At 44.5% G+C, this 27412-nt stretch overlaps 2 protein-coding genes across 7 annotated transcripts; both read left to right on the plus strand.

The window, feature by feature from the left end:
* The first annotated feature begins 336 nt into the window (after positions 1-336).
* Positions 337-13623, plus strand: hacl1 (2-hydroxyacyl-CoA lyase 1). Of its 5 annotated transcripts, none has more exons than XM_072715988.1 (17): positions 337-477; positions 2155-2259; positions 2353-2393; positions 3259-3339; positions 3444-3516; positions 3837-3914; positions 5048-5142; positions 5319-5431; positions 5537-5672; positions 6009-6114; positions 6362-6445; positions 6593-6694; positions 7298-7452; positions 8502-8660; positions 9021-9128; positions 9223-9409; positions 11705-13623. In XM_072715988.1, the coding sequence occupies exons 1-17, from the start codon at positions 427-429 to the stop codon at positions 11735-11737; spliced, it is 1707 nt and encodes a 568-aa protein (XP_072572089.1). In that variant the 5' UTR covers positions 337-426; the 3' UTR covers positions 11738-13623. The 5 variants fall into 5 exon arrangements, with proteins under 5 accessions (XP_072572089.1, XP_072572093.1, XP_072572091.1 ...); XM_072715990.1 differs by having other exon boundaries at positions 378-1710; XM_072715989.1 differs by having other exon boundaries at positions 389-477; positions 1534-2259.
* A 1966-nt stretch (positions 13624-15589) lies between these two features.
* colq (collagen-like tail subunit (single strand of homotrimer) of asymmetric acetylcholinesterase) lies at positions 15590-26408 on the plus strand. 2 transcript variants are annotated; one of them, XM_023802534.2, is made up of 17 exons: positions 15590-15883; positions 16441-16550; positions 17005-17118; positions 18123-18167; positions 18440-18466; positions 19575-19650; positions 20157-20257; positions 20639-20665; positions 20829-20873; positions 21145-21180; positions 21298-21378; positions 21672-21768; positions 22740-22879; positions 23755-23874; positions 24244-24370; positions 24499-24601; positions 24971-26408. In XM_023802534.2, exons 1-17 carry the CDS (start codon positions 15763-15765, stop codon positions 25038-25040), a joined length of 1440 nt encoding a protein of 479 aa, XP_023658302.1. In that variant the 5' UTR covers positions 15590-15762; the 3' UTR covers positions 25041-26408. The 2 variants fall into 2 exon arrangements, with proteins under 2 accessions (XP_023658302.1, XP_023658303.1); XM_023802535.2 differs by having other exon boundaries at positions 15592-15883; positions 19575-19646; positions 20195-20257.
* The last annotated feature ends 1004 nt before the right edge of the window (positions 26409-27412 follow it).

The raw sequence follows: 27412 nt of genomic DNA on the forward strand, positions 1-27412 counted from the left end.
CAAAAATTGTTTTAGGCGCAACAGAGAACTGTCTTTAATAGGCTTATAATGAGGACTATTATTTATATATGGCTCTGTCTTCCAGACTGCCAGTCTCACGCACTAGACCTACCTGTACCGACGCGGGTAGAGGCGCAGGTTGGCTATCCGATCACTTAACGTGACCCCAAATATTAACTATATCGTAATTCCAGCTAATTAACTGGCTGACCATGTGATATAGCGGTGTTGACGTTTATTTCTTGCATTGTATTTGCTTCTGTTAATGCGAAGGTTAGTGACCATCAATCAGTTTTCTACAGCCAATCACAACGGGAGCCACGTCCCACAGAGGGCGTGGTTTACTGGAACTGGGTTGGAAATAGCGTTTTCCATGTTTTGTTTGGCCGTCAGTTCGGTGCCCTTTCACCCTCACCGCGCAGGGAAATGGGGGAAGTAACAGGGGCGCAGGTTATTGCCGAGGCTCTCAGGGCTCAGGTGAGATATGAATAGTTTTTTGATTTGCAAAACCTATAGCTCAGACGAACCCACTAGTCAAAGATCTTAACTGAAAACTTTGTGAATGGTTCGCAGCTAGCTAGTGAGCTTCTTAGAAATTTGCAGGTTGTTTCTGAGCAGAGGGGCTCAATACTTTACCTCGCAATGAGCGATCTCTTAAGCTATAGGAAAGGGCATGGAACTTATTTTGTAAAATCAATCGATTACACCCTTTGCAGTATAGTTTATATATATATGTATCAGAGGCGGCTGCTCCATTGAGGTAGAGGAGGTACGTACTACATGCTCTGTATTTGAAAGTAAATTATGGAACAAGTAACTTTGACATAAGACATTACTAATATTTTTTTATTATTTAAAATGACATTTTCTCCGTTCTTTGGAAAAAATAAGTATTGCCATACTGTAAAATGTATTATTCTGTAATCTATTTTTTTAGCCACCAGCCGCCACTGATACTTACTGCCCCATGTTACACTACAGGTGCGTGCGCGAGAGATACGCTATATAGGTAAAAGTAGTGGGACAAACTACTTAATCATGGAATTCGGGTGTTTCATTCAGACCCATTGCCACAGATGTATAACATCAAGCACCCATCCATGTACTGCATGCAAACTTTTGTGAAAGAATGGGTCATTCTGAAGAGCACAGTGATTTCCACTGCGGTGCTGTCATATTTTGCCACATATATTGCAAAGTGGAAGTGTTTAGGAACAACAGAAACTCTGAGGCGCATAGTTTGTAAAAGTCACTAATGCTCTGTTGACTCAATAACTGCAAGGTTCCAAAGTTCCTCTGGCATTAACCCCAGCATGAAAACTGTGTGCTGGGAGCTTCATGGAATGGGCTTCCATGGCTGAGCAGCTGCATGCAGGCCTCACATCACCAAGGGTAATGCCACGCGTCGGATGGAGTGGCGTAAAACATGACGTCACTGGATTCTGGAGCAGTGGAAACGTTACCAGTCTGACTGCATTGTGCCAACTGTAAAGATTAATGGAAGAGGGATAATGGTATGGGGTTGTTTTTCAGGGGTTGGGCTAAGCCCCCTAGTTCCAGTGAAGGGAACTCTTAATGCTTCAGCATGGCAAGACATTTTGGATAATTCTATACTTCCAGCTTTGTGGGAACAGTTTGGGGAAGGCCCTTTTCTGTTCCAGCATGACTGTACCCCAGAGCACAAAGCAAGGTCAATAAAGACATGGTTGGGTAAGTTTGGTGTGGAAGAACTTGACTGGCCCACACAGAGTCCTGTCCTTAACCCCATCAAACATTTTTGGGATGATCTAGAAGAGTGGCAGCTGTTACAGCTGCAAAGGGGGGACCAACTCCATACTGATGCCTATGGATTTAGAAGTTTCTGTAGGTGTAATGGCCAGGTGTCCCAATACTTTTCTCCATATAGTATATATTTTTGTTATCCTTGAAATAATGCCATTTTTAAAGCTGGGGGGTGTTGGGGACTACCTTATATCCAACAAGTTATCCAGCTGAGCAACATATACTGCTTTGTGGAATACCCCCCCTGGTGTGTGGATACGTTTGCACTACATTCTTGTTAGTATTTTGGAGTACGGGCACAGAACCTGTGATTTATTACATTTTCAAGTCGACACATATCTTATAATCACTTTCAATCTCCTTGTGCTCCAGAATGTGGAGTATATGTTTGGCATTGTTGGTGTGCCGGTCATTGAGATCGCCATGGCAGCTCAAGCCGCTGGGATCAAGTATGTGGGAATGCGCAATGAACAAGCAGTACGGTATTTCTCTGAAACTTTTTGTAATTACCATAATCCCATAAGATGATGATGATGATGATGATGATGACGAAGATTTGTCTTGCTGCAGGCTTGCTATGCAGCGTCTGCGGTCGGGTACCTCACTGGACGGTATGGACATGCTCAGATCTTCATATTGAAGAGATTTGAACTTGAATTTAAAAATGTTAATTGGGCTGGTGAGCAGTACTTAAAGGTCTGTCCAGCACTCAGCAGTGCAGCTCACTAGGCTGCTCAGACATCATTTTCCAAAGGTGTCAACCAGATATTGTATCGTGATTATGAACATTCATATCACCATTGATTTGAATGTCATTTGAATTGTGGTATAGCTAAGACACTTCCATCAAGGTATTAGTCTGTTGTTGGTGTAATTTATCATCATACCTTCACACGCTCCATAACAATTAGTAAAACAATTTGACCATAATAATCAAAAAAACTCTAAACCCCCAGTCATATTTTACTGTTTTCTGCATATGTATTTTAGAATATCATGATAAATATTGATATTGTGAAAATCTCTGAAAATATCGTGATGATATTTTTAGGGCTGCCACTAATACTGTTTTTCTATGGACTAATCAATCAACTATTTTACCGATTGGTCAATAAATCTGAACGATTTATTTTCCTTCAGATATTCAAATAGACCGTTTAAATATTACATAGTGATATTAAAGGAAAACATTTGTTATAATGCATTGAAGGGTTTTAGAAATCATAATGGTAATTTCATAAAAATAATTTTAAAAACGATGTGTTGATTTAAAATACTGATGTAGACGCTGAAAAGTATGTCGACCAATCGCGGCAGCCCTACCCATGACTTTTGTTTAAGTAGAAGTTTGGAGAAGACAGAATAACTTGTCAGAGAAAACACTGGCCTCTTTGCGACAGATTTTCTAATTCAGGTCTGTATTTTTAAGCACTGTTGTTAATATATACATATATATGTTTTTGTACTTGCCCACAGCCCTGCAGTGTGCTTAGTGGTGTCAGGACCTGGACTCATCCATGCCCTGGGTGGGATGGCGAACGCTAACATTAACTGCTGGTACGCTACCACTCAGAGCCATACTGTCACACAGGCCGCTTCCTGCGGGTCACTTTGCCTTCTGCTGCCCCAGAGGCCTGATTCCACCAGTGTCACGTCTGCAGGCCTCTGCTTGTTATTGGCGGCTCCTCGGATCAAAACAAAGAAACCATGGGGGCTTTCCAGGAGTTTCCTCAGGTACAGCACTACTCCATAACCTGCTTCAAGTACAGGGTCTGCATGGGATCTGCTGCATGCTACGCTAATCCACAGAGGTTAGTTCAGGTCCAGTAAATAAAAATCCAGACCAAGATTTTGTTTCAGCCAGCCAGCTGAGTTCTCTGTGACTCTTTGTACTCGACTGGTTGATTGAAACTAAATCTTTGTCTGGATTTTTACTTTCTGGGCCTGAACTGTCCACCTCTGCTAATCCATCACAGAGCATAGTCACACACAAGAAGGGCTGCTTGTTTTTTAAGGGCTAAAATAATCATTCTCCTTCCACTCAACCTTCGCAGGTGGAAGCCTGTCGACTCTACAGCAAGTTTGCGGCCAGACCGAGCAGCCTAGGGGCCATTCCGTCAGTGATGGAGAAGGTGCAGGGTGACACCTGGGGTCTCGTTTCTCAAACTTTGCTTAAGTTTTATTGTGAAGAATTGCGTACATAAAAAAATTAGAATTTCTCAAACCTGGTGTACGCACATATTTACACAATTTCCTCTTGATAAATCTTTTAAATATGCATAAGCCTGAGGTCCTGCCTAATTGGCACCCATAAATAACCATAAAGGATCAATGGAAATGAAGGCAATGCTCATATAATATGCAAATGAAGCCTTTCTGATTACAAAGTCCAACAATAGCATCTGTAAATAAAAAATCAAAAATACAGGGAATACTTTGTCACCACCCTGTCCATGGCATCTACAGTATGACACCTAAATCACACTTGGTGCAGCTACCGATGGCTCCAGATATTTTCGTTTCCTGGGAGCAGGTGACAAGAAATAGTGTTTGAAATAGCAAATTAAATTAGTCGCATGCAGTTTTTTTCTTACATAAATGAAACATTAATGAATCCCACTTAACATTTTACAATTTTATGTGAAGGTGTCCAGTTGATGTTATGAGTTGTTGGCATGCGGACATTTAGTTAGCTGGTTTTCCTCCAGTTCCCTGCTTTATCATGGGTGTCAGCTTTTCCAGATTTATCCAGAGTGCTGCGTACGCTGCCCCAGAGTGTCCATAAAAATGCAGAAGTTTTATTTGATAAATCCTGGATTTTGTGTGAAAAGTTGCTTACACACATTCTGAGCTTCTTTTTGACAAACGAGGCCCCTGGTTTTTTCTGTGCCACGTTCCTGCACTGACCACGTGCTGCTGGTGCCTCCCTGTCATGCTCACAGGTGCCTACAGGTGGCGTACAGGAGGAATCCTTTAACTTTCTGTGCAAGTCTGCAAAGGGCTTTGGCTTTGGCTTTGGTTTGGTCTTTAGTGAACCTTAGTACTGAGGAACTAGATGGCTTTGTCCAAAAATGCACTGCATAAGTTTTATTTAGTATGATAATGTTTACGAACTACATAAACAAGAATAAATACACCATCCACCTTCCTACAACTTATATATAAATGCTCTCCGTCAGAATTCTCAGATAACTAAAAATGTTAGTGAGTTTATCCGCTGTCCCACATTTCCACACGCTCTGGCATGGGCTGTTTTGTCCCGCAGGCCGTTCGGAGCAGTATCTACGGCCGTCCGGGTGCCTGCTACATCGATATCGCCGGGGACATGGTGACCGCTAGCGTGGACAAATCTGGAGTGAGGTCTGTCACAAGTGACGGCAATCTAAACCAAAACCGGACTATCCCGCTAAAGAATAAAAAAAAATAAAAAATTGTATTGTGTTATTGCACAGTAATGAGTTTTGCACACATTATGTTAGAATTGGGCATCTTTGGGCACATTCTCATGCTTGTGTCTGATCGATTCTGATTGGCAGGGTTGTGCCGTGTTGCCCACCCCCTCCCCTCAGTTTGGCTGGTCCCGGGGAAGTCGCAGAAGCAGTCTCTGTATTGAAGGCATCCAAACGGCCACTGATTATTGTTGGAAAAGGTGAGGGGAGAGAGATCCTCGAGGGGCGCCTACGGGACAGGAGACTTCGCTAAGCATGGGCTGTAACCGGCTTACCTGGAGGGGGCGCTGTTCTGGCTCTTACAGGGGCAGCCTATGGGCGAGCGGAGGATGAGATTTGCCAGCTAGTGGAGCTCTGTGGATTGCCCTTCCTGCCCACCCCCATGGGTAAGGGCGTCCTGCCAGACGATCACCCGAACTGTGTGGCTGCAGCTCGATCCAGGTCTGTGCCCCCCTCCCCCGCCTGCTGTCAGTACTGTTGATTCCCGAGTTGCGTCTTTTTCCTCAGGTACCTGTCACTTCATCCTCCCAGTGACATTAAAGTATTACACTCAAGAATTATCAAGCTCTTGGGTTTAAGTTTCTGGTTCAGTACCTTAACCTCTGCATAATCATATTCTGGTTCTACCAAAAGGCAGAGGGTATCAAGCTTGTGGATTCATTCCCATTAAGAAATCAGCCTGTAGCCTTTAAGTTGCTGGTTCTGTTCCCGCTGAGGAGGTACTCGTTTAGATGTATGAACAAGGTCGAAAGGAGCTTTTGTTGAATTTGGATGCAGGGCTCTGCTCGAGGCTGATGTTGTGGTGCTCCTGGGCGCGAGGCTCAACTGGATCCTGCACTTCGGCCACCCTCCCAGATTTAGCCCCCAAGTGAAGGTCATCCAGGTGCGTTGAAGGTCACTGAAGGTGCAGTAGCTGCCAGTGATGGGCACAGTCTTGTTACACAAGCAGGTTTCTGTACATGATGTGGTGCAGTGAGTATTTATGCTGTGACCACACATGCATACTGATGGTACGTCTTCTCTGTTGGGTTCTGGTACCCAGTAGTGGTAATGGCTTTCCAGCTTAGTATGGAGGTGGTTGGTATTACTTCTGGATGTGACCCAAGTGAGGCTGTGCCATATGGCTCTAGGTTGACCTTTGTGCCGAGGAGCTGGGGAACAACGTGAAGCCAGCCGTCGCCCTCTTAGGAGACGTTCGCGGTGTCGTCGCTCAGGTGCTGCTCCGCTAAAGCCGCCTTTCATCCATTAGACTGATAAGTTTGCCAACCTGTTAAATGTCAGTGTAGATTTGAACAGTTGCATGATTTGAAGGTTCTTGTTGACTTTTCTGCTGATTTATGTCGGCATGTTCGGGTTTTCAGCTTCTGGGGTGTTTCCGCAAAGACACGTGGAAGTATGGGTCTGATACGGAGTGGTGGAAGAGTCTGAGGGAGAAGATGGTCGCCAATGAAAAAGTGTCCAAGGTACGAGACTGGCGATTAGGGTTGTCAGAGATGTTCATGAGTCACAAAATGCAAGTCTGACAAGTCTGAAGTCTCTGAGTTAGACCAAATCGTGTCCTAAGTTTCTGAGGGACGAGTCCAAGTCAGGTCTCAAGTCTCTGCTTACAACTTAATATATATTCCGAGACCTGCACTGTTGAGGGCTGTAAGTCAGGCGCCTCTACTGGCCAAATGCAATATTGCAGAGTCAAGAAAGCCAAACAAAACTAAAATTTTGCAGCATATATATTTAGAATTAAATGTTCAAACAGTCCAAAACACATGTATATAATACACATAATTATACAAGGTTTATTAGTCATACAGTGATCAGGAAATTTCAGAGCCATATCCGATTATTTCAAAAACTGACTCTGATACTGATACTGGTTGTTTTGGAGGTTCTGCTCAAGTTTAAAGGGACACTTCATCTAAATAAATAAAACAAATTAATTGCATTCCAAAAATATGACGTTGGTTCGACTCATATACATTTGCCAGGTGATGGGATGATCAATCAGGTGACACGTGTTGGCTGTTCTCAGACAGGGAACCTGACCACGAGGAACGCTTCTCTCTCCACAGGCGCTGGCTCTTCGCTCATCACTCCCGATGAACTACTACACCGTGTTCCACCATGTCTCCCAGCTCCTGCCACGTGATTGCATCATCGTGAGTGAAGGAGCCAATACCATGGACATTGGGCGCACCATGCTCCATAACTACCTCCCGAGGCACAGGTAGAACACCAGGCTCCATAACTACCTCCCGAGGCACAGGTAGAACACCAGGCTCCATAACTACCTCCCGAGGCACAGGTAGAACGCCAGGCTCCATAACTACCTCCCGAGGCACAGGTAGAACGCCAGGCTCCATAACTACCTCCCGAGGCACAGGTAGAACACCAGGCTCCATAACTACCTCCCGAGGCACAGGTAGAACACCAGGCTCCATAACTACCTCCCGAGGCACAGGTAGAACGCCAGGCTCCATAACTACCTCCCGAGGCACAGGTAGAACGCCATGCTCCATAACTACCTCCCGAGGCACAGGTAGAACACCAGGCTCCATAACTACCTCCCGAGGCACAGGTAGAACACCAGGCTCCATAACTACCTCCCGAGGCACAGGTAGAACGCCAGGCTCCATAACTACCTCCCGAGGCACAGGTAGAACGCCAGGCTCCATAACTACCTCCCGAGGCACAGGTAGAACGCCATGCTCCATAACTACCTCCCGAGGCACAGGTAGAACGCCATGCTCCATAACTACCTCCCGAGGCACAGGTAGAACGCCAGGCTCCATAACTACCTCCCGAGGCACAGGTAGAACGCCAGGCTCCATAACTACCTCCCGAGGCACAGGTAGAACGCCAGGCTCCATAACTACCTCCCGAGGCACAGGTAGAACGCCAGGCTCCATAACTACCTCCCGAGGCACAGGTAGAACGCCAGGCTCCATAACTACCTCCCGAGGCACAGGTAGAACGCCAGGCTCCATAACTACCTCCCGAGGCACAGGTAGAACGCCAGGCTCCATAACTACCTCCCGAGGCACAGGTAGAACGCCAGGCTCCATAACTATCTCCCGAGGCACAGGTAGAACGCCAGGCTCCATAACTACCTCCCGAGGCACAGGTAGAACTCCAGGCTCCATAACTACCTCCCGAGGCACAGGTAGAACGCCAGGCTCCGTCAATAATAATAATTGAAAAGTGAGTGTATCAGATTCCAGTTTGGTCATTCGGAATTCTGGCATGGTCACATGACGCCCTGGTTGGATCCCGCAGGCTGGATGCTGGAACGTTCGGGACCATGGGGGTGGGGCTTGGCTTCAGCATTGCAGCTGCTATGGTGCAGAGTGACCCGAGTACAAGGCAGCGAGTCGTCTGCGTGGAGGGGGACAGCGCCTTCGGGTTCTCTGGCATGGAAGTGGAGACCATTTGCAGGTGATGCAGTCCGTCCCCCATCCCACAGCTACGATCCTTGCAGCTGTAACACTCGTCCCCCCCCCTCCCCCCCCAGTTTGGTTGGCTGATGACAGTTATACGCCTTCAGGACCACTGACACCTGCTGGTTTCAGCAGAATCTTCAGCTGTTTTTTCTCTGTTTATAGTTTTTTTCTTTACAGAGTGGTTTGCCAGGATTGTTATATCGATGTACTTTTTATTCCAACAAATGCAGCGGTAATTCAGAAAGTCTTCGCTGTCATTTCCGGGATTAATTGGCAAGGAAACAATGTTGTACATTTTATAGAAATGAACAGATACATGAACCCATAATGACGTAATAGAGGGTCCATCACTCAGGTACAAGCTGCCAGTGATCATCATCGTCGTCAATAACAACGGGATATACAGCGGCGTCGACGTGGAGACATGGAAGGAGATGGCAAAGATGGGCGACCTCACCACTATGTAAGTGTCTTGGAAGGTGTGCGTCGCCCCGGCTGAGAGATTTAGCGGCATGTGCGAGATGTGCACGATGACGGCCGACGCCCACATCCCCCAGGGCTCCTCCCGTCACGCTGCTGCCGGAAGCCCGATACCATGAGGTCATGTCTGCGTTTGGTGGGCGGGGCTTCCTGGTACGGACACCGCGGGAGCTGAGGGAGGCGCTCAGCCTCAGCCTGGACGACTGGGAGAGGCCGAGCCTACTGAACGTGCTGATAGACCCAACTTCAGACAGGAAGCAGCAGGTGAGATCTGATTATTCACAAATCAGGTGCCTGAGTGAGGCTCCATTTTGCTGCGTTTCTGCCTTACGTATCACATGGCAAGCGGCAGCATGAAGGACAAACCCCGTGTCAGTGTTTTTTTCCCCTGTATGCTACACTTTTCATCCTACATGGTCTACATGCAACGGACGCTACATCACCATGGCCTCTGGACTTTATAGAACTTGAACCAATAACATTCAAATTGCACTTCCCTTAACGAGCTGCATTGGGGCCTGGTGCCCGATGTCAGCTGGCCTCTCCTTTGTCATTAAGGACAGGGCAGCTTGCTGGAAGCCCTGCCTTCCTCAGTGTCCTATTAAAGCAGATGTTACACAAGCCACCACCAGGGGGGGGCCCTTCTCACTAATATCCTACATTTGTATGCTAATTATAGTGGCAGCCTCTGTTATGGAAAAAATGCACTAGCTTCATAAAGAATACATTTCTAAAATTGCAGTACTCATGAATTGTAGGAATGGGTTACATGGAACTGTCTGTATCATATTTCATTCAGTTGAAGCAAAGGTAAGTTACTTTCAAAAATGAGTCTAGGCTATTTTGTTTCTTAACTATGTAAGTCTAGAAAGGTCATAAAAAATTATTTTTTGATACTATTTTTTTCCAAAAGTTGTTGTTTTTGCTGCTATTTTTATGATTATATTAGTGCTGTCAATCAATTGAAAAAATTAATCCAGCCAGTCACAATAATACGCTGTGATTAATCACGATTAATCACTAATTTAAAAAGGTATTAGGCTATTTGCTTAAATTTTTTGTTAGATGAATCAAAAACCTGTGTGGTCTTGGAACAAAGAAATGCAGGACAAACTGGTCAGAAGAATCGCATTTTTTTAATATAACATCTTGGTTTTGATAGCTGAAATCATTCAGTTGCATGATTCCAAATGTGTAAAGTCACTAATGTAATTAGCAACTATGTTTTTGGGAAATGTAGCCCCTTCTGTTTTTATTTTTTAATTTTGCAGCACGACTTTGTTTCTTCCATTTTTGAACACACAGAGAACAGCCTTATACTTACGTAAAAGTCTCATAAAGGTAGTAAAAAATGATTAAAAAAAAGTAGTGAAAAATGATAGAAGAACAACCTAGTTACCAATAGTTTGCATATTGTTAAAGACTTGACTTGTTTTCCTGACCCAATAACTACTGTTGGAATATCATGTCAATTATAAATTTGAAAAGTAGACTGTTTAAGACTTCTGGGGGTGTTTGTTTTGCGTGTCTAACAAAAACTTGCCGAGTTTTTTAAACAGTTTGGTGGGATCTCTGGTTTATCCGCCAACTCCAAAGGGTTCATTTGTGTTAAAAACAAAATTCTGCGCCAGGGCTGGCAGATTAATCACGAGCGTTAATATGTTATTGTTAACAGCACTATATATGTGTGTAATATAGATATCTGACTGGGCTGGACAAACCTGCAGCGTGGATCAGCACAATCAGCATCATTACATTAGCTTACTTTTCAGAGAATGTTTTAAGCTGAAGTTTAGTTATTTAATGAACATGATGATGCACACAGCTGTACTGTCAGAGAGCGACACGGCATGATATTTGTTATTACAAGGACACAACAAGGAAAAAAAATAGTAGCGAGAGAAGTTTTGGTGGGGGGGGGGGGGGAAGAAGAGTGATGCGTGGCCTTTACCCACCCCCCCACCACATTTCATCTTACTGTGAATGCGAGCTCACGGTAATACTGTAATACCCTGTCCGTATCAGCTGACTGACCTCACCCCCCCCCCCCCCCGCAGTTATATGAATGACAGGCAGTGGCCTAGTAATCCCCCCTCCCAGGTGCACTGCAGTGAAGCGGGATATTCCGCTCCCTGCCCGTCCTATTTTGGGTTCCCGTTATAGAGAGCGTGACCCCCTCTGTTTATGCTGATTTGTGTTTGGGCCTCCTCAGAATTGGTTGTCATGGTAATGGTGGGCTGGACCCTGTGTCCCATGCAAAGCCGGGGGGGTTTCACGTCCCACCCCGTGTTACAAACGCGGCCAGTTCCCAGTTTGGCTGATCCGTGACGCCCTTTAACATACCAGCATTGTAATGCAAGATCTCTCATTTCACGTCGTGTTGTTTTCTACTATTTGTCTTGTATATTTGAACAAAATCATGATTTGGACTTTTTACATGTATGTACAGAACCAGTGTGCTTTAGAGGAGTCATTGTTAAAAGATTTGGATTAGAAGCATGGACTGTTGATCAGGCTGGTTTTTGAAATCTCTCTCCTTGTGATATTCTGTTTTTTTAGGAGTTCCCCTGGCTGACGCGATCTAACCTGTGACGGAATGAATGGGGCAGCCTGTAGGAGTCCTGCCCCCCTTTGCAGGAGAGAACAGCATTTTCTGTACTGTTTCGTGTCAGCAAATTCATATTCTGTTATCAGAATTTTCTAATTGCTTTGAAATTTGTAGAATGTGTAACCAGGATATATGAAATATACAGGACTGTGGAAAAGTTTTAGGCACTTGCAAAAAATGCTCTAAAGTGTTGATGCTTTGAAAAATAATACCATGAATAATTATTATTTATTAATTAGCATAAACAGTGCATAAACAGACAAAAAAACGTAAATCAAATCAATATTTGGTGCAACCATCCTTTGCCTTTAAAAAATCAATTCTCCTAGGTATTCATGCACACAGTTAAAGATTTTGTAGGCATATAGTCCATGCCTGATCAATCAGTTATACAAAAGAGGTACTATAAATATGTAGGTTAAAAGACAATCACTACGGAAAGCAGAAACAGCTGAAGGTGAGATGAAACTGGGTTAGGAAGAGACATGATCTGACAAACTGGTATTTTCAGATGTGCTGTCCAACGTCTTCTGCAGCACAAAGAAGCAGCATCACTAAGGACTGAAGGTGCAGTGGTCGGCCAAGGAGATTTAGTGCCGCAGATGAGATTCATCATGTTGGCTTCCCTTGGCAGTTGGAGATGTCCAGTGGCACCATCAGCTCATACTGGGCAGAGATCAGTGGGACCCCAGTACACTCGTGTACAGTCCAGAGAGGTCTGGTCAGAAGGGTCTTCATGCAAGACTTGCAGCTAATAAACGATCCCTCTGACATGGAAAGAAGGATGAGCTGCTCACCGCTGCACAAAAACAGAAGTATTGGGGTGCAGAAAAGTGGCAGCAGGTGCTCTGAACTGATGAGTCAAGATTCAAAGAATTTGGTAGTTTATTCACTGGATGGCCGAAGAGTGTTATAATAAGTCCTAAAGAACTCACTTCAAGGAGAAGAACGACAAGGGTTGCTGGAAGAGACAGATTGGCTCCCACACAGCCTTGATTTCAGCATAGAGACAAAAGTAACGGACACACCTAAATCCACAGAGGAGCTGTGGTCAGTTGTCCTAGATCTTTGGAACAACCTACTTGCAGAGTTCCGTAATACACTGTGCACAAGTGTACCTAGTAGAACTGGGGCTCTTTTAAAGCCAAAGGGTGAAATATTGATTTGATTTAGGTTTTTCCTGTTTATGCACTTTGTGTGTTGTGAATTGATAAATAAAATCATGGCAAAATGTTTTAAATAATTCACATTTTACAGCATTTTTTTACAAGTGCTAAAAACCTAGCTTTGTATTGTAATCATGTTCCCTTTTCTGCCATATTAAAACAACAAAAGGCATAATATTTTGACTTTAAGACTGTTTATAACATAATTACTTGTTTATGATTAAATTGTGTACAGTACTATTTGGACAGTAATAATAATTTGCAGTTACAATAGTAGTAAAGCTTGTTCTCTGCCAGAGGGTGATGTTTTCACAAGCTGATTGTAAAACCTGGAAATACTTTTTGTGCAGCATCTTCGTTGTGGAGAAGTTGAAGGGAGAAGGCAGAAGGAGAGTTTATATCAAGGTTTTCCTAATAGTTATATGCCATATGGACCCATTGATTCCAGTATTGTCAGGTTGGCCATATAGAGAGAGCAATTCTGAATTCATCGACCAGTTTGTCCAAAAAATTGTATAACAGTTCAATCAGTGCTGCACGAGTCTTTGTGTGTTTCTCTAAACAAATTGTGTTTTCACTGTGATGTTAATAAGGTATCCATTGTGTGTATTGGCTTAGTGTTATATGACCTGCTGATTTCCACGTTCATTATGACCTGTTTGTGATCCGCTTTAATGATTTTTAATAAATTATGTAAATATTCATTGAGTAAATAAGTGAATTATTTATTATGTAAACATGTTTACGCTGTGCCTGACAATCTTAAAACGGCAATTTCATTCTTCTGTTCTTAGACTCAGCTGCGTGATCTCTGCACATTTTTAGGGAAACATTTTAAATAACTGCTGTATATTTTTGTCATTTTGAGTCACTCTAGAGTCCTAAAGAGAAATGCGTAAATGTATCTCTTCTGGATAAGGGAGTGTGTATCTGTACAGTTATAATGAAGGCGTCTGATTTCAGTCAGTTCAAGTGTCCTGTGACATGCAGATCCTCAGTCCATCAACATCGATTTCATTTATGATTATTTTGAAAATGTCTCTTCTAAAGTGTAAAACAAGTTTGTTGAGATATAGCGCATAGCGATGCGTGTGTGGAGCAAGGTTTTTAATGCCAGCCAAAAGTCTGGACATAACATAATACATATCAAATACTTCATCAACCAAAAGAAGTATTTCAGCATCTCAGAAACTCCTCAGATTCTAGGCTTCTTTTGCTTTAATGACAGCATTACAGGCTCTTTCAACCAGCTTCCATTTGTAGGTCCCTAGAATGCTTCTCCAACAGGGACCAGGTCGTCTGCCACAGCGCTCCATCTCTTTGCTTAGGGTCATTAACTCTTTTAAGTAGGTGTGTCCTAACTTTTGACTGGTACCGTGTATGACCCAGGTATTTGAGGATATTTGCCAAAGGTCGCATACAGGCTACCAGGTGGTGACCGGCAATCATGCGTTCTTCTTTTGTAGTCTTTGGAGAAGCTGTTAGATTATCACAAATATAGGTCGCGTGAACTACCGGCTTGAGTGGAAATTGGGACTTATCTAGTTCAAAATCTATTATATGTAGCCTGTCCACACTGTACTTTGGGTGAGTGTATGTATTGTGCTGCACTGCACACTGTACTTTGGGTGAGTGTATGTATTGTGCTGCACTCCACACTGTACTTTGGGTGAGTGTATGTATTGTGCTGCACTGCACGCTGTACTTTGGGTGAGTGTATGTATTGTGCTGCACTGCACGCTGTACTTTGGGTGAGTGTATGTATTGTGCTGCACTGCACGCTGTACTTTGGGTGAGTGTATGTATTGTGCTGCACTGCACGCTGTACTTTGGGTGAGTGTATGTATTGTGCTGCACTGCACGCTGTACTTTGGGTGAGTGTATGTATTGTGCTGCACTCCACACTATATTGTTCATACATTATCAAGTCACTTTATTTATTTAATGTCATGCTATTAATTCTGAGGCTGAGTTGCTGGTGCCTTATAGGAATAATGGGTTGACGGAGTTAAACGCTATGAGTCAGTAGTTTCCGGAAGTAGACACACAAATAAATTCAGCTTAAACTGGGCTGATCGATAACCCCTGACTACAGCGCAATCAAAGTGGACGGCTGCGTGTTCTGTGCTCCGCTGGCCTCCGGACGTGCTGAGTCAAACGAGCGCCTCAGTCATGATACCGGGAAAGTTTCCTGTATTTACATCATCATCATATTCTTCTTAATATTAACGATAAGACTGAGTCAGATGTAGTGACTTCACTTCCTTTGGAAAAACGATGAACACTTCATCATCATCATCATCATCATCATCATCATCATCATTATTATTATTATTATTATTATTATTTTGTTTGCTTGCTTGTTTGTTTATCCCTCACACTACTTTTCCTGGTGACGGTTGTGATATAATTATAATTTGTAACTATATAATTATTATTTGTAACTCCGCCTTAATTAAAATGACCTCACTCAGTTTTGTGTTTGTGTCACACACAGATGGGCGGGGGGAGGGGGGGGGACAGACACAAAGCACACTTACAGTAGTAGTATAAGCATCCAACATTGGCACAGTGGGCAGCTGACAGGCATGCCCCATAATTATAGCCCTGTCTCATTTTCACGGGCACTGTCTGACATTCCTCCTGTTTATGGGCTTGCAGGGGGAGAGGATCCAGCGGCAGAGAGGGGAGAGAGAGAGTGAGAGAAAGCCTCTCTCAGTCACCAAGCCAGAGTGAGAGAGAGGGAGGGGGGAGGAAAGAGAGAGAGAGAGAGAGACACACACACACAGCCACAAACGATGAGACCTAGAAAACCTGAAGCCAACCCAAGACACTCAAGCTAAATGAGCACAGCGCTCCCACCCAGCATTTTTTCAGTCATGCTTGGACTTAGAATTCAGCTCCTGCTCTGCTGCATGCTGTCCCAGTTCTGGGCCATGGGCAGCTTCCTCTCCACTCCAGCAGGTAGGTTCGCTTGTGTCGGGGGTACCTGCATGACGGACGTGTGTGTGTCACGGGCGGAAGGATCCGGCGCCGGAGCGTCAGCGGTCCTGCGGCTCTGGAAGCCCCCACTGGCCTGTTCCTCCCACAGTAAGAAGCACAACAGCTGCTGGGTTCGTACATGTTAGACATGGACAAATGGTCATGTAGTGAAAGCGGTGATTTTCACTGCATCTTACACGGGGCGGCATGCTGCACGTGTAATAACATTTAGAGAAGATGGAGGACAGCCAGTCGGGCCTGACCCTGTCACAGAGGCTGCCAAACTTTCTTCAAGTGGGGAGAGATTCTGTAAGCTTTTATTACGCACAATGCCTCTTTTCCGATGATGAACTAGTCAGCATTTAATTGAGAGGATTTCAGGGTTACTGCTTGGCTGTTACCAAACCGACTGTGAGGGTAGTCTGTGAGCTTTTAAAGGAAGTCGCTAATGCTGTATGGCTGTTACCAAACCGACTGTGAGGGTAGTCTGTGAGCTTTTAAAGGAAGTCGCTAATGCTGTATGGCTGCAATCTGTTTAGTTTACAGAACTCCGGAGCACAAGACAAAATTCAACCTTTGCTGCCTGCTGACTCCGCCCCCTCCCCCAATGTTCCCACCTCCCTCTGCACTATGGGAACAGTACAGTCCTGTGAGTTTGTTACCATGACTCGTCATGTGACGCCTGTGAGTCTTCCCTCTTAAGAGTGGCATGGTCACGTGACTTGGAGAGATTCCAAACCGCTCTCCCTGCGGCGATGCTGAGGCTACGGCGTGCAGGGACGTCAGGCACCAGACACTGATCAGGGAAGAGCATAGTTTCAACAAAAGTCAGGCAAAAATAACCATTTGGGAACCACTTTCCATCTATGTAATCACAAGTGTTTTTGAAGAGTTCTCAAAAGAGCAATGTGCTGTAAATGCAGAATGACCTGCAATGTATGAAAATTGCATATGTCTTCGAGGAGGGAATTATACGGTTGTTGTTCTTTCTATCAGTAATTTTGGTTTTTCCACAAGGACTTATATCACCCTGTACAGTGCAGGTTTTTAGCCCCGCATTTGTATTTCTCTGTACATTCCCGTATCTCGGCTCTGTGCTTTAGATTAAGCCCCCGCCGACAGAGGAAGGAAGCCGAACTGCATCGGAACCTGAGGGCCAGAAGCCTGATGTCTGCGTCCCTGGTGCCCCTGGTCCTTCAGGACCTGCAGGTCCTCAGGTAGGAAACTCAATTTTGCCCCAAGCCATCTCAACATCGGTGAACATCAAACCAGCCCGGATAGCTTCAGCAGTTCCTTCAGAATAATTAGATCCAGAGGGATACTCGTAGACTCGTAGACATACGACGCAGCTCAGTACACACTGAGAAGTGCATGAAACCGTTATGCGGTGGTGCAACTTAAACAGGGGCAAGAGATTTCACATCAGTATGAGGTATGATTGGGCAGAACAGCGACAGTTACACTTTCCCAGAGTAGAGAAGGTGAACAGGCAAAAAGCAGTTTATGTGAATAAGCGTAAATTTAAAATGTGGTACGGCGGTGATGTAATCTCTGGATTGCTCTGCCAGTAGTGGGGTTAGGGGGGGATGGGTGTGTTCGACGAGGAGGACGTGTGTGTGTGACTCGCAGCTGCCGTTTCCTGCTGTAAGCATAATGAGGGACCTCGGACCTCCAACACAGACACCCATTAACAATTCACTTTTAGCCGAGACGGAAATAGAGTCTTTCCACTAGCTATCGCCGCTCAGGAACTGCTCGTCTTGGCTTTTTAGGTTTCACTGCCAAATGGCCAGGAACATTAGGTGATGTGTGAAAAGCTATCAGCTGATTAACAGGAGATCCCTCTGTGCGGTTAAAACTCAATTGTGGTCAAAATACTGGGTGTAAGAATTAAGCGTAAATTTTAAATAGCTGAATTAACATTTTGAGTTATAATTGGCTTTTGAGTTCTGATATAGACTAGTCATGTTACATGAACTGGATAAGCAGTTGGACAATGAATGAATGGATGGATTGATATTATTTGCTGAGCTAGGATTAGAACCAACCAAAACTAACTGATGTGAACGAGAATAACTTTTAATCACATTTGGTGGGTTACATAATGGAAAAAACATCAAGAACTCATGTGAAATACAAATAAAAATCATTTTAAAATCAATCAAATCAAGCAATAATGTGGAAAAGTATGAATCTCTAAAATAAGGGACTTGATTTCCAGGGTCCAAACGGAATTCCCGGAGTGAATGGACCAAAGGGAGATAAGGTAATACCATTTTCATGGAGTCAAAGGGCATCATGCCATATGCTGTCAGTTCTTGTTTATCTTGCTCAGTTTCCAAACTTGGACTTGGGACCCCCCCCCCCCCCCCCCCCCCCCAAGACAGGTCAAGTGGACTGTCTGGCAGGGAGCCAAAAACGTGGACTATCTAGGGGTTCCCAAGGACCGAGTTAGGAAACACTGGTCTAGCCTATTGTCCAGTTAAACTGAACTGCATTAATTGTACTCTCTTACTGCCCCCCACCCCCCATTCTAAGGGAGAAATTGGAAGACCAGGAAAGAAGGTGAGTGCATCTATTAATTCTTAATTTCATTACAAACTAACTTCAGGGTCGCTAAATAGCCACTTCGAGATGGATGTCATCTATTTAGTTTAAATACTAGTTGCAGGGAATGAGATTCTAGAAGAGCCTCATCCAGTCAGAACTTGCATGTCAGCCTTTTCGGACGACAGCATACTCAGGGAGTGGACAAATTGATCTTTCCATGTCAGGATAATTCAGTGACACCCGCTGTATCCCAAAGTGAATTATCCTACCAGAAAGGCCTGCACAGCAGTGGGCTGCATCTCCTTTGCTCTTGGGGGGGGTACCATGGCAGTGGGGGAGGGGGGAAGGGGGTGATGGAAATGCTACCAAAACACTGGGCAGGCCTGGAAATACTGTTACCTAATTTAGCTTAGTGCAGGTACAATCCCATAAGTCATTTGTCTCTCATAAGGAGAGACCGCTGCTCAGCATACAGTCTGTCATTTAATTAAGGAAGGCCGTCTTTAATGTCAGTTTCCGCCTCCGTAGGTGGAAATAAAGCAAGAAACCTCTTCTCTTGCTTGCCCTGGGATTAAACCTTTCTGGGAAATGCAGGCAATGGGTATACATTTGGGAAGATGTGTAAGAAAATATTGGGAAGAAAATATTTCTTTGCATTTATATATATATATATATATATATTGTCCAAAGCATCGTACGGCAAAGAGCACAGTGCAAACAAACAAACAACAACAAACAAACAAACAGGATCAAACTCAGTATCTGTACAGCTGAGCTTCCAAAGAATACCCAGGTACAGGTGTAAGCAGTAATGGAGTAAGAGCTACACAACATCATGCAACAAAACAAGAACCTAATAAGACTATTCAGTGACCTGAAGTGCAACATTAAGGACATTCAGAGAATCTAAAGAAGCATCAGGCTAGTTGAGGAATTAATGGAACAGATGGGTGTTGAGGCGTTTATAAAAGGTGGAGAGGGAGTCTGATGACCAGACGTGGTTCAGAAGCTCATTCTACTGTCAGGGAGCCAAATAAGAGAAACCATCTGACACGCTGGAGGGAGCTTCAAGTTGGCAATGGTTTGCTAACCTACTTTTTTCGGACTTTTTGCCCTTTTTCAGGGTCATACTGGGCCACCCGGCCTGCCAGGGCTACAGGGAGCACCAGGCTGGCCGGGACCATATGGGCCCAAAGTGAGTAAGTCGGATTTTTTGGTACAGATACCCCTAATTTAACTTAAAATCCCTTACCTTACCTTACCTTACCTTACACTATACTAATCAGTGTATGGAACTGTCCACACTGATTGTGGTCAGGGTTGCGGGGGCTCGGAAGCCCGTTGCAGGCAGTAACGGCATGAAGCTGGGGTGCACCCTGGGTGGGACTCCAGTCCTTCTCAGTTTAGAGACTCCAGTGGCCACATGCTTTTGGACTGTTAGAGGAAAGCAGAGGTCCCTGTATGACACAGTGAGAACATGCAAGCTCCATGCACGCAGAGAGAAAGTAGGATTCGAACCTCCTATCCTGGAGGTGTCAGCCAACAGTGTTAATCCAGATCAACACTTCACTGCTTCGCTAATCGCAATATATCAGCATACTAGTTAGTAAATTTGATACTTATAAAAATGTTGAAACAACTTGTTTCCTTTTGCTACCAAAAATCTGTATTTTAAGTGCAATATGATTAGCCTGAGCCTTTGCAGTGCCTGAGCCTGCCATCACTGCACTGGTCCCATTGCAGGGGGAGAAGGGAGATTCTGGGCTGATGGGAATGCCTGGTGCAAGAGGACCAGTGGGACCGAAGGTAGGCAGTGCTCTGGGGGCTACTCCCCGTCGGTGCGGAGAGCGCTAACGGCGCGTTAGCATCACGCTGAAGCTGCATGGGGTGCACTGTCGCTTCGCTGTTTTGCACTATTCTACCCTAAAGGAAACTGTTGACTCGCAATGGCACCGATTAAACATCCAGATATATAAATAGGTAAAATTATAAATCACTCTGGATAGAAGTGTCTGTTAAGGAGTAAATTAATAATGGTGTGTCAGTGCTGCTGGAAATGCTACATTAAGGTCAGGCTGTATAAGTAAGTGTTTAAACAAAAGACAGGGAAAGTCCTCTTTGGCACCCCCCCCCCCCCCCCCCCCCCCGTTTGGGTGACTGAGACTGAGAGCACCATCTCACCTACAGGGGATGCCTGGATACAAAGGGGAGAAGGTGAGTTCACAACCATCTCTGTTGTGACGTGTCATTCCTAGTGGTCCTGGTGGTGGTGTTTGTAGCTCTTGGACACAACTACTCACTGCTTTGTTTTTATAAGTTAGATTCATTTCAGGTCCTGTCTTTATCTGTTTTGTTTTTTTAATGAATGTCCCATCAGGGGTCTCGAGGCGAACGAGGGGAACCTGGTGCAAAGGGTTTTAAGGTTGGTTCCTAAGGTCCAGGGTCTAATCTGATACACGTTCTATGACTATCAGCTTTCAGTATTAAGATTCAGTTCCTCATTGTATGTGCACATTTTCTTTATCCACCATCAATCTGTAACGTACTCAATTGCTAATAGCAACTCAGTATTACCTTCTGAAGCCAAAGGTGCAATAAGGCCAGCATCTTGCATCAAATCGCTCTTCCCATGGGCAGATCACATGCTTGTGTTCAGAGCTTAACTTTGTGTTCTTGCGTTCTCTGCACTCTAGGGTGCAATGGGTTTCCCAGGGATGCTGGGAGAGAAGGTGAGTAGACATGGTAACTGCGATCATTTGTCATCATTATTTCAGCAAGTGGTTAATTACTGCTGCTTTTATGCGCCTGGTAATTTACTGTCAGCAAACCCTAACCTCCCATCTTAGGGTGAAATGGGTCCACAGGGAGAGCCTGGCGTCACAGGAAACAGAGGATCCACCGGTCGACCAGGCAAGAGAGGAAAGCAGGTAAGGACAGAGAGTCCTCATCTAGACACAGAGATGTCCTCTTAAACATTGATCATTGGTTACAATGTAGCGGTGCTCATTACAACTCATCTCAGTGATGACATTCTCAGAAATGTCTCAGAATGAGTTTGACCGTTCTGCTTCAGCCTGCTTTCTGACCTTAACAACGTCACTAGATATACATGATATTTTTGATCACTTGTTTGCATAGACGGCTCCGGCTAGCCAAGGGAAAGGTGTTGAGTCAGTGGTGTAACTGGTCATATAAACAAACGACTGTGCTTTCCATTCAGGGGACGAAGGGAGACCCTGGAGTACTTGGCCCCATGGGTCCCATCGGCCACCCTGGCCCCTCCGGCCCCCCCGGCGCCCCAGGCCTGCCAGCCTCGGGTGAGAATACCTGTATCATGTCAACTAGAGCAGCTCATATGAGGGAGCTATAAGTGTCATGTGGGAGTCACCAGATTTAGAGCATTAGTATTTGAACGGTAGAGCTAGAGTGTTAGCGCTATGCGTCAATTGAGAATCTGATACCAACTCAAGTGGACGGCTTATGCCAATGGATCCTAGGGATGTGACATCATAGTTTTTTTTTAAGGGGCAGGGTTCTCACTGCTTAATAAGTGAGTAAATTCCCAGGACATTAGAGTAGGTATCTTGTTCTGTGTTTCTTGGCCTGGCAAACTACTTTACATTAGTACTCTATAGAGAAACTTTTAATTTTTTGTTAGAAATTATTTTGGTGCCCTTGAATTTCTACATGCTCAGTGGGTAAATCGTGTAAGAGGGGGACAGTTACTATGATTCCAAGGGCCCTGGAGCGTGACTGTATTGGTCTGGGTTGGAGGCCCAATATCATCTGCTTTCATGGGGCCCAAAATTTCTAGCAGTGCCCCTGCATTCAAGCAAATCATTAATCATTATGTAGACAATATATTTATCTTCAGGTTACTTTCTTAAGTCTTTAAACAAGTCAGAGAAACACTAATGGGTTTTTTTTCCCAAAGGATGGGAGAATTCTGGTCTTTGCCTCTAATATCCATCTCTGCATGAGCACTGCTGCAGGGTTTGACTGTAACCTCTATGTCTTTGCTGTGTGACTGTAACCCCTACGTCTTTCGTGTGACTGTAACCTCTACGTCTTTGGTTTGTGACTGTAACCTCTACATCTTTGCTGTGTGACTGTAACCTCTATGTCTTTGCTGTGTGACTGTAATCTCTATATTTTTGGTGTGTGACTGTAATCTCTACGTCTTTCCTGTGTGACTGTAACCTCTACATATTTGGTTTGTGACTGTAACCTCTACGTCTTTGGTGTGACTGTAACCTCTACGTCTTTGGTGTCTGCTTTGCTCTCAAAGGAGTTTTTGTGGTTGGACAGAAGGGGGAGAAGGGACTTCCTGGTTCTCCTGGTCGATGCAGCTGCAATGCCCCCATGAGCGTAAACAGCCCCCCCCATGACGAGCAGGCCCATGTGGGTAATTATGACAAAGTACCCATGGTAAGAACCTCAACTTCCTATGGCCCCAACAGTTTTTGTCATTTGCTTGTAATTGGTTCATTGAACCTTACATCACTTTAGAGGGATAAAGAGGAAATAAACACATCCTCACTACTTCTGGACTGGTATAGTTTGTACATTAAGGCCGCCTAGTGACTAGCCTGTTGGCTAAACCCCTATATTTGAAATCTGTGAGGGCTCTGCCTGGTGACAAGGCCATTGACTCACCAGGCGATTTGGAGTTAAATGATACATGGGCACTCGGTGCAGGGAGGAAGAAGCAATCAGGCTGAGGTTTAGGGCCATTCAAACTCTTTGTTATTTAAGAACCCAACAAAAGAAGAGCCAGGAGACTGAAAACACAAGGAGTGCTGAACTGCCAGTTGAGCTAAACAGTTTACTCTTGGCTGAGATTTGTCCAAGACTCAGCAACTGGGGGAATGGAGACACAGCAATTAAACAACCCACCCCCAGATGGGACCTACTCATTGCTTGATGATGCCAATCTTGCTGTTCCAGACTAGGCATCATGCCAGGTAACATGGGAATTCTGAGGATGCTCAAGGGCAAATGAGGAACAGCCAAGACCCTGGGAGAGACAAGTGTTAGGGACAAAGCACTCGTCTTCAATGTCAGCTTGATGACAAAGGACTCCTGAGCTTATGGCACATAGGACTTGATACTACACAGTTATCCGTGGCAAGTAGAAGACCACTGAAAATCCAGATCCAATGGACAGTAGTTTGAATATGTCTGGTAGCCTAATATTTGAAGTATTGGACACTTTGTAGGATTACTGCATATCTAAAAGGAAATAACTCCAGGGAAACGAAAACTACTTTAAAAGGTAACCAATTTCCCCTCTTTTCTCCTAGATATTTGTGGTCAATAATGAAGAAGAACTGCACCACCTAGACACAAGAAATGCAATTGCATTTCGAAAAGATCAGAGGTCTCTTTATTTTAAAGATGTTGGAGGATGGAAACCCATTCAGGTATTTCACACATCATCATCATATATGTGGTATGCTTCTGATAACAAACTGGGATGGCATGTAGGTCACTAGTTTAAATCTTGTGCCCAGCAGAGTCATCATATCACTGTTGGGCCATTGACAGACGGTCCTTAATTCTGAAAATGCTCCAGCAATGCTAGATAAATGGATAAACTAGTACTCTGACCCCAAGCAGAGCAGAGCAAGATGGGATATGTGAAAGTCGAATTCTTATGTACTTGTACAAATGACAAGATAAAGTATTATCATTTTGACAGAAAATTCGAGGAATTATTGTTATGAAAATCCCAATAAACCCCAAAGACCGTCATAGGTTTTAAATTCTATAGAGACACTTCTATTTTCCAGCTTAGCCCATTCCAATCCATGGACAACACCCCAGGTGTGGAGGGGGTCTGCGGTGACAGAATAGTGCAGACCCACAACGGAGAGGAATGCGACGACGGCAACAAGGTGGTCACTGACGGCTGCATCAGTAAGTGGCACCAACGATCGCATCACCACTCCCCATTTGGGTCTGGGTCTGGTCATGTTTCACCAAGCAGACGGACCACCCAGGCATCATGAGGAGCTAAAACCATCCAGCACCTGTTTCCTATGCAGGGTGCAAATTAGCATACTGTGGAGATGGATATCGCCATGAAGGAGTCGAAGAGTGTGATGGGAAGGACTTCGGCTATCAAACATGCAAAGTGTATCTTCCTGGGTGCGTCCTTCTTTATCTCCCATAGTGTAATACACAACTGAATATTCTGTACTGTTCCAGCTTATATATTTACCCAGGCTTCAGTTTACCCTCAATCTCAATGCTCTCCCTGTTAAAGCAAAATGGGGCCAACATTAAACTCAACGTAATCGATCATAGCGATACTTCAATTGTTTGAAAACAGAAATAATGTTGGCTATTATCCCTTCAAGGGACCATTCAGCAATCTTACAAAAGAGTTTGCGATACTTTGTCCTAAATCATGCATTTTATATGAAAACAAATATGGCAAGTGTAGTTTTGAAATAATATTCTCTTTTATATTTATAAAAAGTTTCAGTATGTTGTGGTGTCTCTTTTGTTTTGAAGGTCATATGGACAGCTCAGGTGCACTGAGAAGTGTTTCATTGACTCTACAAACTGCAAGTATTTCACATGAGAGAGAGACCAGGGACTGTGCAGGACCCACCTTACTTTCCCAGGATGGAAAGGTGACTTAGGTGAAAAGACCAAGCTGCTAGGAATAAGACAAGATGATCATCTAAGAGAAACCATAAGCATGACTCTTCTACTACACTGTTTCTATAAAGGCACATAGTTGGCGGAGAAGCTCTTCACCACAGGAAACGTATCATCAGAAGGCATACAGGACCACTGCATTCTGTCTTAAAGGCTGAGCCAGGAGAGCCTGTGGAGCGGAGCTGTAGACCTATGAAAGGCTCCTCCCCAGGGGAAAAAAGCCCCTTTTGGCTACAGGACATTTATATTACCAAATTACCGCTTTTTCAGGTTTCGTGGGAGTCATTCTTCCAACTGGTCTTGACCAAGGTGCTGTGCATATTTTCAGTAATAAAACGCTGTACTATTTGCATGAGGATCATAAGGCAGAACTTAATGCCAGGTAGACAGTCTACTTATCAGAATAAGCTATGTAAATAAAGCTATTTATGTTTGTCCCTGTAATATTCTGTTATATGACCCAATGGGCATCCAGTCTGGGGTTTCTTCCTGTCCTGTAGCCTGTGGTTCCTGGGACGAGCTCCAGACTCACCACTGACTGTATACTGGATTAGTGGTTATGGGAAATTGATGGATGGATGACCCAATAATTACAGAAAAAGGGAAAAAAAAATGTGCTGCTAGTTTGTAGCACAGATGGGCATGAAAGATGCAGGTTGCATAGGACCCTGACCTCTCAGGGGATCATTTTCACATATTTCCTGGCCACTGAGATGGACAGGCGGCCGGCCTGATGTGATACCATGAAATATTGATTCCCTTCCCAGATGAGCATCAGCAGTGTTATTGTCTTAATGATGAGAATCCAGCGCTGTTTTTGTTAGCTGGATTTTTAGCACAGCTGTGGCTGTCACGCTAGGCTAGTAGGAGCAAACAGTCACACGTGAGCAAATCATATTGGTCTGCCTCGTGTGGCATGAAAGACCACGCTGCCTTAGTTCTCAGTTATCTTAGCTAATGTCCAGGTAAATGTTGAGTTATCATCAGCAATTGTGCATTACTTTTATAATCGGGGTCATGGTTGAACTGCACGTTCATATATACAGTTTACACGTCAAAGTGCACTTGATATGTTAGCATGTGTCGATACATTGACTGCACTGTAGAATATGCTATGAGTGGCTGACTAGGCTGTTCTTGGCCACATTCATGAGTACTGTGGTCTGTACAAAGTGCTACATTCTCCGCCACGTCAGTGGGCGAGCAAAAGCCATTTGTGAACCTTTAATTTATTCCAAAAATGTCTGATTTACGCCTGCAATGTGGTTGAATAAATAAGCGAAATCAAGCCGAGAGAATTTATACAATCTTGCTAATGTACCCTTCATTACTCTAATTGCAATCTTTCTTCCCGATGACCTGAACTACCTCCCAGATCCTTTAAACACAGCCGAATCGACGGGTCGCTGTCGTGGGTCTTTACAAAGTGCGCTGTCGCTGTCTTGGTGAGCCAGCCAGCTGGGAGCGGGAGGGGCTGGGCTGCTCCACTCAGTGAATTGCTCTATTTGGCAGTGACAGTGATGGACTGGCTACTGGCGAGCCTGCGGCAGGACGACTTTGCTGTGATTGGGCAGGATGACTGTGCTAAGCCTCCCCCTCAATGCTGAGCCAGCTTCTGTGGCCAACGGGTCGAGCTGACACAGCACATGGGCGGGGCATGGCACGCCTCCATTGCAACACAAAGAGATGGGTTCAAAGCTGAGGTTTGCCGCTAACTGCATTAGTTGGCCTCGCTTCTCACCTGAATTACATTAAGAAAATTTACTTACAGACACGCCCGTCGAAAAGACTCGCCTAAGCGTTTTTTTCTTCTTTCCAGCACTAATTACCTAGCCTGGGATAAATCAGACCTATACCTTTTGCCATGACAATATTTTCTCATACATGACTTTAAAATTTCCATTAGCAGGTCAACCGTCACTTAGGAATTGGACGCTTATCCTAAAAGAATTCCCTCCTGTTGGGTCCATGAAGGGCCAGGAATATTCTAGAGGCCTTCTGAACTTGGCCTTGGGTCTAAGCAGTTGACCGGAAACTCGGCAGAGTGTTGTGAAATAAAAACCAGCCCACAACTTTTCCAGTCAAACCAGCGATTATTTTGGGGCTGGCTGAAAAGTGTCACATTACTGTTGATGTGGGGCAGAAGTGACCCCGGCAGGAAACAGGCAGGGGACCAGCTGTCGACTAGGCCCAATGAAAAAACCCTGGCCTATAGGGAGGAGTCTATGGAATGCTAGGTACTCAGGAAATTACTGAACACATCTCTGGATGTAAGGAGAGGTGTGCTGTAAT

This window comes from Paramormyrops kingsleyae, chromosome 9 (genome assembly GCF_048594095.1).
Source record: "Paramormyrops kingsleyae isolate MSU_618 chromosome 9, PKINGS_0.4, whole genome shotgun sequence".
Taxonomy (NCBI): domain Eukaryota; kingdom Metazoa; phylum Chordata; class Actinopteri; order Osteoglossiformes; family Mormyridae; genus Paramormyrops; species Paramormyrops kingsleyae.

What these genes read in the sequence shown, in the direction of transcription:
- hacl1 (XM_072715988.1), top strand. Translation starts at nt 427, where the DNA reads ATGGGGGAAGTAACAGGGGCGCAGGTTATTGCCGAGGCTCTCAGGGCT. An exon ending in TTCCGTCAGTGATGGAGAAG is followed by an intron (nt 3,915 to 5,047) that starts GTGCAGGGTGAC and finishes TTTGTCCCGCAG; the next exon opens with GCCGTTCGGAGCAGTATCTA. An exon ending in CTTCAGACAGGAAGCAGCAG is followed by an intron (nt 9,410 to 11,704) that starts GTGAGATCTGAT and finishes CTGTTTTTTTAG; the next exon opens with GAGTTCCCCTGGCTGACGCG.
- colq (XM_023802534.2), top strand. Translation starts at nt 15,763, where the DNA reads ATGAGCACAGCGCTCCCACCCAGCATTTTTTCAGTCATGCTTGGACTT. An exon ending in ACCATATGGGCCCAAAGTGA is followed by an intron (nt 19,651 to 20,156) that starts GTAAGTCGGATT and finishes GAGCCTTTGCAG; the next exon opens with TGCCTGAGCCTGCCATCACT. An exon ending in CAGGGATGCTGGGAGAGAAG is followed by an intron (nt 21,181 to 21,297) that starts GTGAGTAGACAT and finishes CTCCCATCTTAG; the next exon opens with GGTGAAATGGGTCCACAGGG.